Below are 16473 nucleotides of genomic sequence, written 5' to 3'. Positions count from 1 at the left end.
TATAATACTGTTTTACCAATAATTCCTGATTAGAAAGTTATATTAAACATAGTATTGTTATATTAATAGCTGTTTAGCACCCTGAACTTGTAACTGGAAGGTTGTGGATTTAAATCCCAGGTGAAACACAGCAGTTGTACCCTTGAACAAGGTACTTTAACCCAGACTGATCCAGTAAGATACCCACCTGTATAAATAAATACAAAAGTACAATATGTTGACTTGGATAAAGGCATCGGCCAAATGTGGCTGATGGTATAGAACAGGTTAGAATGAAATCTAGAAAAACTCTAAAGAAATAATCTCTGCTATGCTTGGAATGTGTATACACTAGCACTAAGAATATCTGTAGTAATAAGTGCTACAAATGAGAGGAGGTCATTTAATTGTGTCCATTAAGATGCATTTTTACTTGAAGCTTAGTGATCCCAAGTTTTCAAATTAGCTCCACACTTGAAGGTCATTTGCTAGAAACACTACCTAACCAGCTCTGTGTAAGCAGATTAAACAAGATACAGCTTTTCCATGAGAAATGGTCTTGTTAATGTCTGTTCTGTAATATGACATCATTTGCTGGGAAGCAGTAGATTCTACACACAGAGGATCCCTGGGAATTGATCTAATTTCGTATCTTAAAATGATTGAACAATTTGCTGGATATCAGTTAATTTCAAACTGATACCTTAACTCTCTACTCTAATTTAGCCAGCTGCCTGTTGATGTGTTTTAAGGTCATCTTTATTTTTACATTTGATAATGACTGAAGGACAAAAGATTTGTTTTTGTATCACATGGGTTTATTTACATTAGAATATAGTGTTATCCTCAAAAAATACACCAGATTTTAATTTTAACCATGCCTTATAACACTTTCTTTTTGAAGGGAAAAACCAAACAGTTTCATGTATGATGCCTTTCTAATGATTTAATACAGCTAAACATACAGTATATTGCTTTTTGATGAGCGGACACATCTGAAGTCTTCATTATCTTGCAATTCCCGTTATGTTTCATTACCATGTTAGTAAAACATGCGAAGCAAAAAAATATATTATATAATATCAAAAACATGATGAAAAATGAAAATAACGATGATTTACAGAAGTCAAATACTTTTAAGGAACAACAAAACATATGACAAAGGTATTGCTATATTGAACAAAAGGGGTACAATACACTGGTTTAAAGCCAACAGGAACATGAAGCTTTCAGATCCTTCTCTAAAGAAAGATAACTCTTAAGTTTGGACTTGGGCGTGATCTTAAAAAATCAATATTCAAATATTACCCTTATCACTCCATTAAGGTTTCAGACATTTTTCTTAAATAAGCTGCATATTCACTACCCCACAAAATGTCTCAAGGAAACAAACAGTAACTCCACAGAGGTAAGGCTAAACATACAGTACAAGATGTACTGTACAGTATGCTGCATGATGGTGCAATTGAGCTGGTTATTGTTATTTTTTCATATGTCAGTGCGGCCAAATTGAATTATATAGTCTATTTTATCATTCTAAATAAAACGTATCATCCGTATACACAGAAAAATTATTTTATGTTACTGAAAATGAAAATTAGTTTCAATAAGGCCACAAAATATTTCCTAGTCATGTTGCTACAGTAGGCGCAATTTCACTGAATGCAATAAAGGGCACAATATCATAAGCTTTGTAGTGTTTAAAAGCAATCTTGTGAGTACTGCAAAGGAACACTGAAGGATCCTTCATATAAGCAAGTACATCTTTCATGTGATTAATACTAAATACTAAAAAATGGAGCAGTTAGAAGAGACTTTCACCACTGCTCATACTGTATGTGTTAAAATTGTCTTAAACTGTTTAATAACTCTTCAACTGCTGTAGCGGATTTCAGTCCTTTCTATGATCACGTTAAGAGAAATGGTACATAGTAACTGGCTTTTTCACTCCTCTCGGTTTGTATCTCATCAATGCAAAGAATATATTTTGGGTACAAAAAGTATTATTTATCGATAAAGGTGACTTCAATAATACAATGACATTTTCATTACACATTACATCTTACAGTAATACCGCGGCACTGTAGCTATAAATGGCAGTCTGTTTTTTTTTTAATTTGATGATTTACAAGAAAATGACAAAGTATCTGTAAATTGGTCTCAACTGAAGTGAACAAGCCCTGCAAATAACATCTTTGCACTGTCTCCAAACAAGCCTTTTCTGCAGTGCATGAGTTCATTTCCCAAGTCTATTTACAGATTTTTGATCAATGCATTTTGATCACACAGGAGACATAAAATCGGCTGTCATGGCCAATGAAATGCAGTAGCTGTGAATGTCTCACTGAGACAAGCCAGGTCCAGGTAAGAAGGTCAGTGGAAAGTGTCTCGGTCTATTTTGTAGTGTTAACAGTAACTCTGGGTAAATGTAGCATATTCCTGGTATCTCAAGAAGAAGCATGAAGAGGTTTCAAAAGGTTCAATGGCCTCAGATTTCTTCACGTGGGGAAGGTGTGATAAGAGGAGGGAAATGCTTGAATGCAGATCTAAAACAAAACAAAAAATAATGACTATGAATTGATGAAATGACTTAAACAAGATGTTTGATCAGACAAAACAAAGGAAGTAGCTGTTGCACAAAACAATGGCCTCCAAAAGAGTCAGCTTGGTTCCCAGTGTTAGTGTCTTGTGATTTTTAATTTAGTCACTGCAATGGAATCATTTATGGTATTATGAGAATTTAAAACACACTTCAGAACAATGAAAAGAAATACTTAAAAACTAGTTTTTAAACAACAAAATACTAAATTACTGAAAAAAGGTTTCAAAGTATGGATGTAGACAGACTTAAGCAGCCAAAACACACACAGATGTACAAAAATGTAGATCCTGCCCTCTATAGTCAAATGTTTCGTTACCTTAGTATCTAGACGGGGAGGCAGCTGAGTCCTTAAGATGCTTAAGTTACAATTTTGATCTGTCCAGGTGTCTTGACGATTAGTGTTCCAGCTGAAAGCCCCTCCCTCAACACCCTCCTCTTGGTGTATACAGCGGGTGGAAGCCTAGACCCAAGAGAAATGGCGCAATGTTTAAGCAAAATAAAAATCTGTATTACAGAAAAAACACTGACTCATCATCGATACACTCAGTAGCTTCTGTAAGGTCTGAGTTTAAAGTCTACAGGTCATCTCAGTTACAATCTATGCTTCACTTGAAAAACATGAGAGTCCTCCATTGCCTTCACTGACCGGAGCCTGTAGAACAATGCTGGAAATGGCAGACTAGTTAGTTTCATTAGTTCGATTTCGTCCAAACGTGATCCTGTTACGAGAAATGGATAGGACTGGATGTTTCAGAGTTTTGAGGATTAATCAAGTCGGCCTTTTAAATGAAGATGTATTGACTTGGCATACGGCTTTATCCAGGGAAATGTACACCATGTATACAAAGTTTAAATTTCTTTCCCACACGATGGAACAACGTTCAGCAGTTCTGGTATTCATCTGCTGTTTGTTTCATGCCATGATTGAATCCTTTTCACTCTGATTCACAAATCACCTTCATACCACTACTTTGCTAACTGGAGTTTGGTACTCTTTAAACAATTTTCAACAGTATTAATAGAAAGACACTATCATCAAAACAGCAAGCACTGTGTTATTGGAAGCAGAAAGGATTTGATTTTCTGATTTTTTCTCGGATTCAGATAGGGATAGGACCCTTTCCAACACAAGCTATACTTTCAGACGTAAAGTTCGCAGCACAGCGCGATAAGCACAAAAGTTTAACATACCTCTGCCACTTCCCAGATACACAGGAAGATAAAAGTTGGAATGAATTTAAAAGGAACTGAGGACTTGCATGCAAAGCTGCCACCCTGTTCCAGGACCATCAGTGGGAGGGTGGGAGCTGTGAGTCGCAGAAAAAGGCATGAAAAGTGATGTGAAAGCACAGGAGGCAGAAAACAGAAAACAAGCAAGCAAAAAACATTAGGTGACAGGCAGTTGAAGTCTAGACTGTGTTTTACTTACAATCACCAAAGAGTGTGAAGCAGCTTGAAGACCTTTTGGAGAGTGTGATGTTTTGGAATCTTTCTCACTGAAAACATGAGCCTTTTGAAGTCTTCTTTAAATCTTGAGACGTACCAGGAATGTTGAACACCTTCCTTTGACCACGACGATGGGTTCCACTGATCTTAAAACCAAACTTTTGATGCATAGAGATGGTTGAAATGACAAGATTCTGTAGATAATCGCTGCGGCAAATTCTTTGAATTGAATTGAAGTTTTCTCAGATTTAGAAGAGATCTGTGTGTTTAGCATTTTATTTGGTGGAGTGGATAACCAGAGAACATCTTGGCAAAAATCATATCTTGAGCCTGGCAGAACTGTGGCAGTGATGTAGAGAGATGGTGAAGGATCTAAAAGCTTCCTGATGTATGTTTCCCTGTTGTTAAAAATGGATGACCTTTGACATTTTCTTATTCTGCTCTGCAGATAGCAAAATAATTGTTTTTTTTAACTGTGCTGGATTAGGACTTAAATTTTTCATAAAATGACTCTGCTTAGATCCTCATACACATATATAGAAATATAAAGCAATATATATATTTTTTGAATCCGGTATACAGCATTGTGTTTATATTCATGTTGGTTTAGAGAGGGCTATTTCAGAAGAACATAGAACTAAGAAAAATAATATTTTTAAAATAATAAAAATATAAATTTAAAAGCAAATAGGGCCAAAAGAATTTTTGATTGCCCTTTTCATTTAAAGTTCAGCAAATGTATTATGTAAATGAAAAAATAGTGTTAACCAGTGTTTACCACTGAAAACAATGTTAAATCCGTTTTGGACATTCAGATAAGAAATAAAAATGTCAAGGTTAAATGTGCTAATACAACCGCTAAAATGGCAACAAAACAGTCTAAAATTAGATTTGCTTCATTATAGAAAGGATGAGTTTAGCTTAGGATATTCTTTTAAGAATATAATAAGAAGAATTAGAAATTACATCCAGCAATAGTGTACTAATATTTATTCAGCACTGCAACATCCCAACTCAACCACATGCAGAGCAGAATAAATAAGGTCTTTTTCAAAACTACTATTATGCAACTGCGGAGTGCAACGGCTGTACTGTTTTGAAGACTGCTTGTTCTTCAGAGCTGCAGTTCCTATGCACAGAGAGGAGAGCTTGTGCAAGTTCTGCCATATTCAACCCACCATGGGGTCCAGCATCATATCGCCGACCATAGCTTGCGGAAGAGTAGGAGGAGGATGAAAATGTCATAGAAAAGGGAGATCCAGATGCATCAAAACTGCCCCGTCTTGAGCCTGATCGTGATCCTGTCCTGGATCCTGATCGGGATCCTGAGGCTGACCCAGCTCCACTAACATTGTAGGGACTGTATAGCCCTTTGGTTGACTGCGAAGAGGCCTCCAAGAGACGAAGGCCAGAACCTTCTTCGACCATACTTCTGTCCATCGCATCCTTGTAAGAAATCTTTAGCTTTGTTTTGGGGCAAGTTAGATATTTGGAATAAGCACTCACATCTCTAAGCTTCTGTGCAGTACGTGCATCTAAAGTGCCTTTCCTAATGGCCTCATCCAGTGGTACTCTGCCAGGAACGTCAGGTTCAATGAGCCCACCGGTGAGGTACTGTACCTCCAAGAATCGCTGACCAGCTTCATAGTAAAGCCAGCCCTTTTTCAATGCTTGGGCAGCAGACATTTTTGTCTTAGTTCTGGGATCTTCAAAACCATTAAAGGCCTTCTGGGCTAGATTGATGCGGTCAACCATGATCTTGTCCACAAGTCCTTTGTTCAATGCATCAACAACTGAGAACTTCTCCCCAGTGTTGGGGTCAATGATTCCTCCTGTGCAAGCCTGAGCCTCTAACAATCTTTGACCAGTGATATTGTCCACAAGGTTTCGGTGCATGGCTTCAGTAATAGAAACCTTCTCTAAAGTGTCAGTATCCAAAATCCCAGCAACTGGGCCTGTTTCTTCAGTGGGGTCACTCCACGTGGTAGCTGGAGTCCTGATTGCAGGGATGGGACTCATAGGATATGATGAGGAGGACCCAACAGAGGAAGATCTGGAGCGGAATCCAGTCATGTTTCCTGACAGCATATCAGCGAATTCTGTGATTGATAGAGTGCCAGCCCGGTACTGATCCAGGGCAGATTGATCAATCAGGCCTCGAGAAATGGCATCATCAATGTCATACTGTCTGCCAGACCTCCTGTCAATGATCATGGATTTCACCACACCATCAGAGGAAGAGATAGTGATTTCTTCCCACTCACACTCCTGCTCTGCAAGCTCCATGTAGGTCTGGTGATCAATTAGTCCTTTGCGGTAAGCCTCATAAACAGACATCTCCTTGCCTGTCTCTGGATCCACAATGACCACTCTCCGTTTACGGACAGATGATTTGGAGGATGTTTTCCTTTCTCGCTTTTTCTCTTTCAGGAGGAGAAGAACAAGGCCAGTCTCAGGATCTGTAATGCACCTTTCCATTAGTTGCAGGTAAGTTAAGTTCTCCTCAGTGTTTGGATCAAAGAAACCTTTAGTGTCATCATTTGGATCAGTGAGTATCTTGTTCATCTCTTCATCAAACAGGCCACGTTTGTAAGCCACCTCTACCGGCAAGCGATGACTTTCCTCTGGATCAATGATACCACCAGTAGCAATCTGGGCTTCCAGTAGACGAATGCCATGGTCTTTTAGGATAAGACCTTTCTTCATAGCCTGGAACAAAGAGATTGTCTTGCCAGAATAGGGATCTCGGTAACCTGTTACAGCTCGTTCAGCAGAGAGAAGCTTGTCTTTGAACTCGGGGCCAACAATCCCCATCATAACTGCTTCATTTACAGTCAGTTTCATATTCTTTATTGGGTCAATCACATAGCCAGTAGAAGCTTGAGCTTCCAGAAGTTCAAACGCAGTTCCAGGTCTAATCATGTTCTTTTTCATGGCTTGATAGACTGTGAGACACTCCTTATTAGACTCTACATACACACCAGCAATGCAGCTTGTGCCTTCTAGGTACTTCTGAAGTCCCTTGCTAACTTCTTCAACAGTAGTCAAGCCTTCATTGAGATCACTGACTATCTTTTGGTCTATAATCTCAGAGCGCAACAATTCTTCTATTGTGATTTGCTTTCTCAGACCCTTAAACATAAGTCTCCTATCTGCCAGGGACAGCAAACGGAGACCACTGTCCTTTTGAACTTTGCACCTTCTCAGCAGCTGTGCATAAGTAAGCTTTTCCTCTGTAACTGGGTCCTGATACCCTTTACTGTCCCCGTTTGGATCAGAAAGTCTTTCATTTGTCTCTTTATTAATGTATCCACGTTGCAAAGCAACATCTATTGGAAGGTGGAAGTTGTATTCTGGATCCATTAGGCCACCAGTAGCAATCTGTGCTTCCAATAACTTCAGAGCATACTCTTCTGGAATCAAGTCTTTTTTCATTGCCTGGAAGAGGGAAATGATTTTGCCAGTGTAAGGATCCCGGTAACCTGTGACTGCTCTCTCAGCTGACAGAAGTTTATCATGGATCTCAGGGCCCACAAGACCTTTTCGCACAGCCTCATCAACAGTTAGCATTTCCTCTTTCACTGGGTCAATCATGAACCCTGTTGCTGCCTGAGCCTCCAGTAGACCCATAGCTATTTCAGGCTTAATTAGACCTCTTTTCATTGCTTGATAGATGCTGATCTCTTTGCCAGAATCAGCCAGAACACCAGCCACACTCCCTGTACCAAACAGGTAATGTTTCACACTCACAATTTCCATGATTTCTCGTATTGTCTTTTTTCCTTGTTTCAGCAAATTGTAGGTTTCTAGGTCAATGATCCTGGCGCTATATAACTCTTCAATTGTAACTCTTCGCCGAATCACATCACAAGAGATGTGCTGCTGCTGCGTTATGATTTCTCTTTGCTCAATTATTTCAATAATGATGATGATCATGCGCTCCTTTGTAATTCTGCCTGAGCGATACTCTTCAAGTAGCTTCTGCCTTTCTCCTTCAGGAAGGAGATCTGAGTTCATGATATCCCACAGGGACACAGATTTTCCAGCAAGACTTTCATGTGGTATGTCAACTTGAGTATTTGCCAAGTCATTCTTTGTCTGTTCTTCAGTATATAAGAAAGTCTTTTCTACCACAGATGGTGCCTCTGTTTTTGAAAGGGGTATTAAGCACAAGCCTGTGTCTGGATCTCTCATACACCTTTCTTTCAGATGTTTGTAAGAGACCTTTTCATTAGTATTGGGGTCAAAGAAACCTTTGGTGTCATCTGATGGATCTGAGAGAGTCTTGGTCATTTCAGGACTCAGATAGCCTCGCTTATAGGCTACTTCAACAGGCACACGATGGCTATTTACTGGATCAATGATGCCTCCAGTGGCTATCTGAGCTTCCAAGAGTGGAATGGCATGTTCATTCACTGTAAGATCCTTCTGCATTGCTTGAAATAGGGAGATCGTTTTACCAGTGTAAGGATCTTTATAGCCAGTCACAGCTTTTTCAGCCAATAGAAGTTTTTCATGAAGTTCAGGGCCAACGATGCCTGTTTTCACTGCATCATCTACAGTAAGCCTCTGCTTCTTGACTGAATCAAGAATGAAACCAGTTGCTGCTTGTGCTTCCAACAATGCAAGGGCTGTATTGGGTCTTAAAAGTTTTTTCTTCATAGCCTCATAAATATTCATTTTTTCTTTTGTAGGTTCAACATAAACTCCTGCTATGCTGTCAGTCCCCTGCAGGTATTTTTTCACTGAGTCAATTTCACTTACTTCTTTTGGTGTCTTTTTGCCTTGCTGCAGCTGATCATAAGTAGTTTTATCAATAATCTGGGAGTCAAGCAACGAGCTGGCAGGGATAGGAGCTCTGAGGCCACTGAAGCTGACCTGCTCTTGTTTTTTTGTTTCTTTTTCATCAATGATAGTGATTACAATTTTAATGATCTTCTCAATTGTCACTTTACCCATCCTGTATTGCCTGATTAGCTCAAACCTTTGTTCCTCTGTCAGGTATTCTGAGTTTATTATTTCCCAGATGGTTACTTTCTTTCCTTTAAAGGGTCCAGATGGTAATTCTAATGTAGCTTGGTTCAAAGCCTCTTTAGTCTGGACTTCTGTATAGGCCTGCTCCTCCTTTGCTTTAATAGCTTGTTCTGAAAGCGGCAACAACTGAAGACCAGTCTCTTTGTCAGTGACACATCGTTTCAGGAGCTGAAGGTAAGTGACATTCTCCTGAGTATTTGGGTCAAAGAAACCTTTGGTATCATCAGTTGGGTTGCAGAGGATCTTGTTCATTTCATCATCAAAATAGCCACGCTTGCAGGCAACATCAAGTGGAATACGATGACTTTTGACTGGGTCAATGATGCCTCCAGTAGCCAGCTGAGCTTCTAACAATCGGATCCCCTGATCTTTATGGATCAGGTCTTTCTTCATTGCCTGGAATAAGGAGACAGTGTTTCCAGTATAAGGGTCCTTGTATCCAGTTACAGCCCTCTCAGCAGAGAGTAGCTTCTCATGCAATTCAGGACCAACAAGGCCTGCTTTCACTGCCTCATCTACTGTGAGTTTCTGATTTTTGATTGGGTCAATTACATATCCAGTAGCAGTTTGGGCTTCCAACAGATTTAATCCAGTTCCTGGTCTTATGAAGTCTTTCTTCATGGCCTGATAGAAAGGCAGTTTTTCTTTGGTTGATTCAATCACTACTCCAGCAATGCTATTTGTACCCTTCAAGGACTTCTTGACAGGCTCAAGCTCAGACACCTCTTTTACAGATTTCTTTCCCTGGTGCAACTGGTTATACATGTCTTTGTCAATAATTTTAGAATCTAGCAGTTCACTAGCAGGAACAGGAGCCCTAAGGCCATCAAATGCAATTTCTTTTTGCTTTTCACCATCTTCAACCACAGTAATAATGATCTTAATGATTTTTTCCACTGTGATTTTTCCTGTTTTGTACTGCCGAATGAGATCCCTTCTTTGTTCCTCAGTGAAGTACTCAGAGTTAATAATTTCCCATATAGTGACCGTCTTCCCCTTGAACTTCCCAAATGGCACAGAGACAGTAGCTTTGCTAAATATATCTTTAGTTTCTTCATCAGTGTATGTCCTTTCACTTTGAGCAGCTTTTTCTGTAATTGGGAGGAGGCACAAGCCTGTTTCAGGATCGGTAGTGCACCTCTCTAATAACTGCAAGTATGTGAGGTTTTCCTGAGTGTTTGGATCAAAAAATCCTTTTGTGTCATCAGTAGGATCCGACAAAATCTTGTTCATTTCTGCATCAAACTGGCCTTGCTTGAAGGCTGTCTCAATGGGCACGCGGTGGCTGTTAACGGGATCAATGATTCCACCAGTAGCTATCTGTGCCTCCAGCAGTCGGACAGCATGGTCTTGGACAATAAGACCTTTTTTCATGGCTTCAAAGAGGGAAATTTTATTGCCTGTGTAAGGATCTTTATAACCTGTAACTGCCCTTTCAGCAGAGAGCATTTTGTTATGCAGTTCAGGTCCAATGAGGCCCTCTTTCACAGCCTCATTAACAGAAAGCTTTTTATTTTTAACTGGGTCAATGATGTATCCAGAAGCTGCTTGTGCTTCAAGCAGGACTAAGCCAGTGCCAGGAGCAATTCTGTGATCCTTCATAGCTTCATAGATGCTCATTTTCTTGTTTGGCTTTAACAAAATCCCCCCTATGCAGTTTTTACCTTTAAGATACATTTTCAGGTTTTCATTCTGACTTAGCTCCTGCACTGTGGTGCTACCTTTCTTTAGCTTATCCCAGAGATCTTTGCTTAATAAGCCAACTTCTACAAGCCTGCTTGCAGGGACCTTCTCTCTAATTCCATCAAATGCTAGCCCTGCTTCTCCATTCTCTTTGATGCCATCAACGTCATCTCCGGGACTTCGGCCATTGTAGACGCTCTTGGTTGTTTCCACCTGAGTTATATTAACTAGTTCATCTTCTGGAACATCATCAGTCTGGATCATCATTTCTTTCGTCTGAGGTGCAGCTGGTTTCTGCACAACTTGTAGTTGCTGCAGTTTCTCTCGAAGCTTCTGGTTTTCCCCTGCAAGCAGTTTTTCTTGTTCAAGCCTTTTCTTTTCAAGTTCCTGCAACTCCTTCTGCTTGCTAAGAACCTCTTGCTCAGCCTCCTTTTGCTTTTGAAGAGCAGCGTCCATGGTGGCTATCAGTTTCTTCTTCTCCTCTTCCAGTTGCTTCCTCTGTCTCTCCTGTTCATCCTTCAGGGCCTTGGCCTTTTTAACCTCCTCCTCAAATTGTTTTTCCAGTTTCTTCTTCTCCTCTTCAATGAATTTTTCCTTTTTCAGAAGTGTTTCCTTCTCTGTAATAAATGTTTGTTGAAGAATGGTCTTTTCCTGTTTAATTTGTTCCTGCTGTGCATTAGCCATCTAGGAGGGAAAACAAATAATAAAAAGTTAATATTTTAAACATTACTACAACTTTGGTACCAAAAAAAACATGCAATATTTAAAATAAATTGTATATAAAATCTATCAGAAAACAACATTTGATTGAACTCTATTAGGAATTCCCAACTATAGCTGTGTGACATGAATTTCTTTCTCATATGATATTTTGAATACGTTACTGTTATAAACTTAATTCATTGTGAGGATACGAATACAAGAAAGAAGGGTTAGTTGTGTTTCATGTTGTAGAAAACTATATGCATGCATGCTGCACTAAAAAAAAACAATACCTCTTTAGACTTATTCTGCAAATCTTCAGCTTCCTTTTTGAGCTTCTCCTTCTCTTTTTCAAGTTCAGCAATGGCATTGCGAAGCTCGTCAGCCTCCTTGCTGCTCTGTAATCTCTGTACTTCTAGTTTTTCCACAACAGTCAGTTTCTCCCTTGTTGAAAGCTCAGTCTCATGGAGACGAGCACTGATCGCATCAGCCTGTTTCTTAAACTTGCGAGCTTCATCCTCAGCCTTGGATTGGGCTTCGCTGAGCTGCGAGACTCTCAGTTTCAACTTCTCTGCCTCAGCTGTTATTTCCAGCTGCCTCTTGCGCTCAGCCTCTAGAGTCTTATGGAAGCCTTCTGTTTCTTCTTCCAGTCTTTGCTGCATCAGCTGCTTATCCTCCAACAGTTTCTGAGCCTGTTCTTGTGCAAGGTCCTTTTGTCTCTGGAGCATTTCTGCTTCTGCCCTTAGTTTAGATGCTTCCTGGATTGCTTGCATTTTCTCCTTCAGCATTTTCTCTGCAAGGGCTCTCTGCTGTGCTAGATCATCTTCAGCTATCTGCCTCAAACGAGCAGCCTCCTGGGCTTCAACACTGAGTCTAGCAGCTTCTTCAGCCAGTTTCTTCATGTTTTCAGCTTCCTCTTCCAGGAACTTCTGAGTGTTGTCCTTGTCTCTTTTTATCAGTCTTTGGTTCTCCTCCTCAATTCTCAACTTCAGCTTCATCAGCTCTTCCATTTGGATTCGGACTTTGAACAGTTCTTCTTCCACTTGGGCCTTTTGCTTGACTGCATCACCGACTTCATCCTTGAGGCGCTGCAGCTCTTCATCTAGAAGGTCTTTCTGTTTATCAGTCTCATCCAGCTGCAGCTTCACCTTGGTCAGCTCTTGCTCTACCTGGGACTTCTGCTTCAGAGTTTGTTCTGCAAGCTTTTTGTGCTTTTCCATCTCTGCATCTGCTTGCTGCTTCTGCTTGAGAGCTGCTGCCTCGGCTTGGGCACGTTTAGCGGCCTCAAATTCAGCCTCTTTCCGAAGTCTTTCTGCATCTTCCTGAGCTTTGGCTTGCTTGGCAGCCTCGATTTCGGCTGCTTGTTTTTGCCGTTCAGCATCTTCTGCTTGTTGACGAAAGAGAGCAGCTTCCTGTTCTGCTTTTTGTTTGGCCCTCTCAGCTTCTTCAGCCAATTTTTTAGCCTTTTCAAATTCCTGTTTCATTTTGTTCTGGAAAAGTTCATCTTCTTTCTGTTGGACAAGAACAACCTGGGCCTTCTCTTCTGCAATGATGCATTTCTGGGCAGCTTCTGTGGCGAGAAGAATCTGTTTCTCTGCTTCTTTCTCAGCTAACTCTTTCTGTTTTTTAGCCTCTTCAGCTTTCTTTTTGAGACGTTCCACTTCTTCCTGAGCAGCCTTACGTTGTCGAGCAGCTTCTTCTTCAGCAGCAGTGATCTTTTTCACTTTCTCCTCAGCTTCCCTGCGCCGTTTCTCTTCCATGAGGGCAAGCTGGCGTAGTTTTTCAGCTTCCTGCTCAGCTTGAAGCTTACTGTGCTGTGTTTCCTCTGCAATGTTTTTGAGTTTGTTCAGTTCTAACTCAAGGTCCAGTTTTCCTGATGAGGCTTTCTCAAAGTTAAGTTTCAGGATGCGTATCTCCTCCTCTACTATCCTTCTCTGTTTTACAGTCTCCTCCACAATTGTCTTCTGCCTTTCCAATTCATTGTCAGAAGACTTCTTCAGCTGGTTAATCTTCTCTTCAATATCTTGTTTGTGCTGTGTTGCCTGTTCCTCAAGGATCTTGCGTTGGTAAGCTTCATCTTCAGCCTGCCTTCTCAGTCTCTCATTTTCTGCCTCCTTCTCTTTGAGGGCAATCTCTGCTTCAGTTTTGAGGCGAGTGGCCTCATTGATTGCAGCCAGCTTTTCCTTGAGAATCCTTTCAGCTTCTGCTCTCTGTCGGGCTGCTTCTTCCTCAGCAATCTGCCTCTGTTTCTTGGCTTCCTCAGCTATAGAGCGCAGCTTTGATGCCTCTTCAGCAAGTTCCCTCATCTTAACTGCTTCAGCCTCAAGGAGTTGCTTGCTCTTTTCAGTGTTTGACATTGTCTCCTTTTCAGTTTTTGCCTTTAACTGGAGAAGAACATCCATTTCAGCCCTCACTTTGGCAAGCTCTTCCTCCAGTTGCTTTCTCTGTTGAACTGCTTCATTTACCTCATTTTTCAGGCGGTAAAGTTCTTCATCTAACAAAGACCTCTGTTGTTCAGCATGATCAAACTCGGCCCTCAGACGGATGAGCTCCTGCTCAGCAGAAAGTTTCTGTTGGGCTGTCCCTTCAGCCAATTTCCTTTGTTTAATTAGTTCTTGCTCAGCCATTTCTTTTTGCTTTAGAGCAGCTTCTTCAGCCTTGGCTCTCTTCCTAGCTTCGCGTTCAGCCTCTTCTTTCTGCTTTTCTGCCTCTTCCTGGGCAACACTTTTTTTGTGGGCTTCTTCCTCAGCCTGGAGCCTCAGACGGAGAGCTTCATTAGCTTTCTGCCTCCACTTTTCCAGCTCTTTTTCAGCTTCTTCTCTGGCCTTGTCAGCCTCTTCTTGTTGCTTCTTAATACGCTCTGCCTCCTCCTGTAAATGGATGACAGTAACATTCTGATGCTTGAGTGATTCCTCCAGCTGCGTTGTCTTCTCAGCAAAAGACATTCGCTTGCTTTGAAGCTCTGCTGCAGCACTTTTCTGTGCTACTTCTTGTGCCAACTTGATTTGTCTGTCTTTCTCCAACTCTGCTTGTTTCCTCCTTCTTTCAGTCTCTTCTGCTTGCATTTTAAGCTTCTCTAAGTCTTCCAAAGCCTTTTGCTTTTGTTTAGCAGCCTCTTTTTCTGCTTCTGTTTTCTTCTTCAGTTCCTCTTCAGCCTTTCGCTTTTTCTGGGTCTCTTCATTCACCTGCTTTCGGAGCTTTTCAGCTTCATCCTGGGCAGCTTTCCTGAGTTTTTCTGCTTCTTCGGCCCTGTCTCTTAATTGCTGGAGCTCGGCTTCGGCTGTAGATTTCTGCTTCATTGTTGCCTCTAACTGGATCCTGATGATATGGATTTCCTCCTCAATCTTTGTGCGACTCAACAGGGCTTCCTCTACCTGCTGACTTTTAGACTTAATCTGTTGCTCAGAAAGGTTTTTGAGTTCATGAAGCTCCTGCTGGATGTTGAGTTTTTGCTTCTCTGCATCAACAGCAACCACCTCTCTCTTGCTGACCTCTTCTTGCATTCTGAGTTTCAGCTCATCGGCTTCCTTTTCTGCCTTGCTTTTGGCTTTTGCATGAGCCTCAGCTAACTGCTTCTGTTTCTCTAACTCAGCCTGCATCTCTGCCATCTTTTTCCTCTCTTCCTCCTTTAGTTTCTCAGCAGCTTTCTGTATTAGCAAAAGCAAACGGCAAAAAAGAAAATAAAAATAAGTAAGTACAGTAGTCTATATTAAGTCTAAAAGCAAATTAAAAATATATTAATGTTATTAAGCAGGTTTGTAAATAAAGCTACAACTAGATCAATAAGGAATTACATAAGTTCTGAAACTTTAACAAAGATGTCATGTAACATTTACTGAATGTATGGAACACAGAACGAGACATTACACCACAGCAATTCAGTTTAGATACAGTTTGGATCTAGAATGGATTCATGCAATTGAAATTGCTCCTGATGTCTTGAAAGGCAAAATCGCTTCTACTTCACACATTAATTCATCCAGAATACATGAAGCACAGGATATAGGGATGGATCCTTTATTCATACAAGACTGATTTAGAAAATTCTAAATGTATTTATTCCATCAGCCTGAGTCATATATTCACTTACACTGGGATATACAGTGGGTTCCTTTTCATTGAATCAACATAAGATGTTAAGAACTTCTTATACAAGGAAAGGATATACAATGATTCTGATAATTATGTTCACTACAGCAAAACAACTTTCTCTGTACTTTCTATAATTTGATCAAATACAATTAAAAGCAAAAGACAAGTTTAGATCAGGCCAAGACTGCACAAAAGAATTTGGCAAGAAAAACCTTTGATGCCTTCAGATTTCTTCCCTTCCAAATTTCAATTTGCAATTTATGGAATGTTGAGGCAAGGCCTTAAAAAATGAATGTTAGACTACAGATGTGTTATCTAAAATTATGTCACATAATTGATGGATTTTTGCTCACTTCAGCACAGTGATTAGGCACTGCACAGCAGACAAACCTAGCCAATCCCCAATCCTCTGCCTTAATACACAAAAAGACTAGTGATGCAGCAAAACAAAGCATGGGACTGATGGAGAGAGATGGCACCGCAGTGAAACCTCATTAATTAGACTGTAATCCTGTTCTTGCACCAAAGGTAGCTCAATCTTTAGATAGTTTACAACACAAAATTCTGATTAATATGAGTTTAATTTAATATTAATAGAACAATCAAATTTTTACATGTTTTTAAAATGTGTAGGTTCTGAAGAAAAGTCTTTGTGCAATTCAGATCTACTATGTAGGCAAAAAAGATACAATTACACGGTAGTCACAAAACCTGAAATGCACAGAAACTAAAAATAAGGTGCTCTATGACTGGAATTGACTGAAGAAGATGCAATAATAGTATATTTATAGGTCTATCAAGACAAACACAAGCTGAAATCTAAGTAAAGACGTTTCACACCAATTCAGGCCCGGTGAGAAGGTGATAGCTGCAATGAACATGGTGGGTTTGAATACCTGGTGCTTTGTGGATAATTTACCTCTTTAGCGCCAAAC

The 16473-nt window shown here is 40.3% G+C and overlaps 1 protein-coding gene across 17 annotated transcripts in view; it reads right to left on the bottom strand.

Annotated features, from left to right (window-relative positions):
* Window positions 1-775: 775 nt before the first annotated feature.
* pleca (plectin a) overlaps window positions 776-16473 on the bottom strand; it is a 192267-nt gene continuing 176569 nt past the window's right edge. For all 17 annotated transcript variants that reach the window (XM_088929319.1, XM_088929322.1, XM_088929313.1 and 14 more), the window contains 4 exons: window positions 11740-15093; window positions 4011-11428; window positions 2898-3041; window positions 776-2525 (listed from right to left, as the gene is read on the bottom strand). In XM_088929319.1, coding sequence (XP_088785445.1) covers window positions 5090-11428; window positions 11740-15093 — 9693 coding nt within the window. In that variant the 3' untranslated portion in view covers window positions 776-2525; window positions 2898-3041; window positions 4011-5089. The remainder of the gene's footprint in view (window positions 2526-2897; window positions 3042-4010; window positions 11429-11739; window positions 15094-16473) is intronic.

Source organism: Atractosteus spatula, chromosome 12 (assembly GCF_055471065.1).
Source record: "Atractosteus spatula isolate fAtrSpa1 chromosome 12, fAtrSpa1.hap1, whole genome shotgun sequence".
NCBI lineage: Eukaryota > Metazoa > Chordata > Actinopteri > Semionotiformes > Lepisosteidae > Atractosteus > Atractosteus spatula.
The sequence above is the reverse complement of the archived record's forward strand: the minus strand, read 5'-3'. Positions and strand labels throughout refer to the sequence as shown.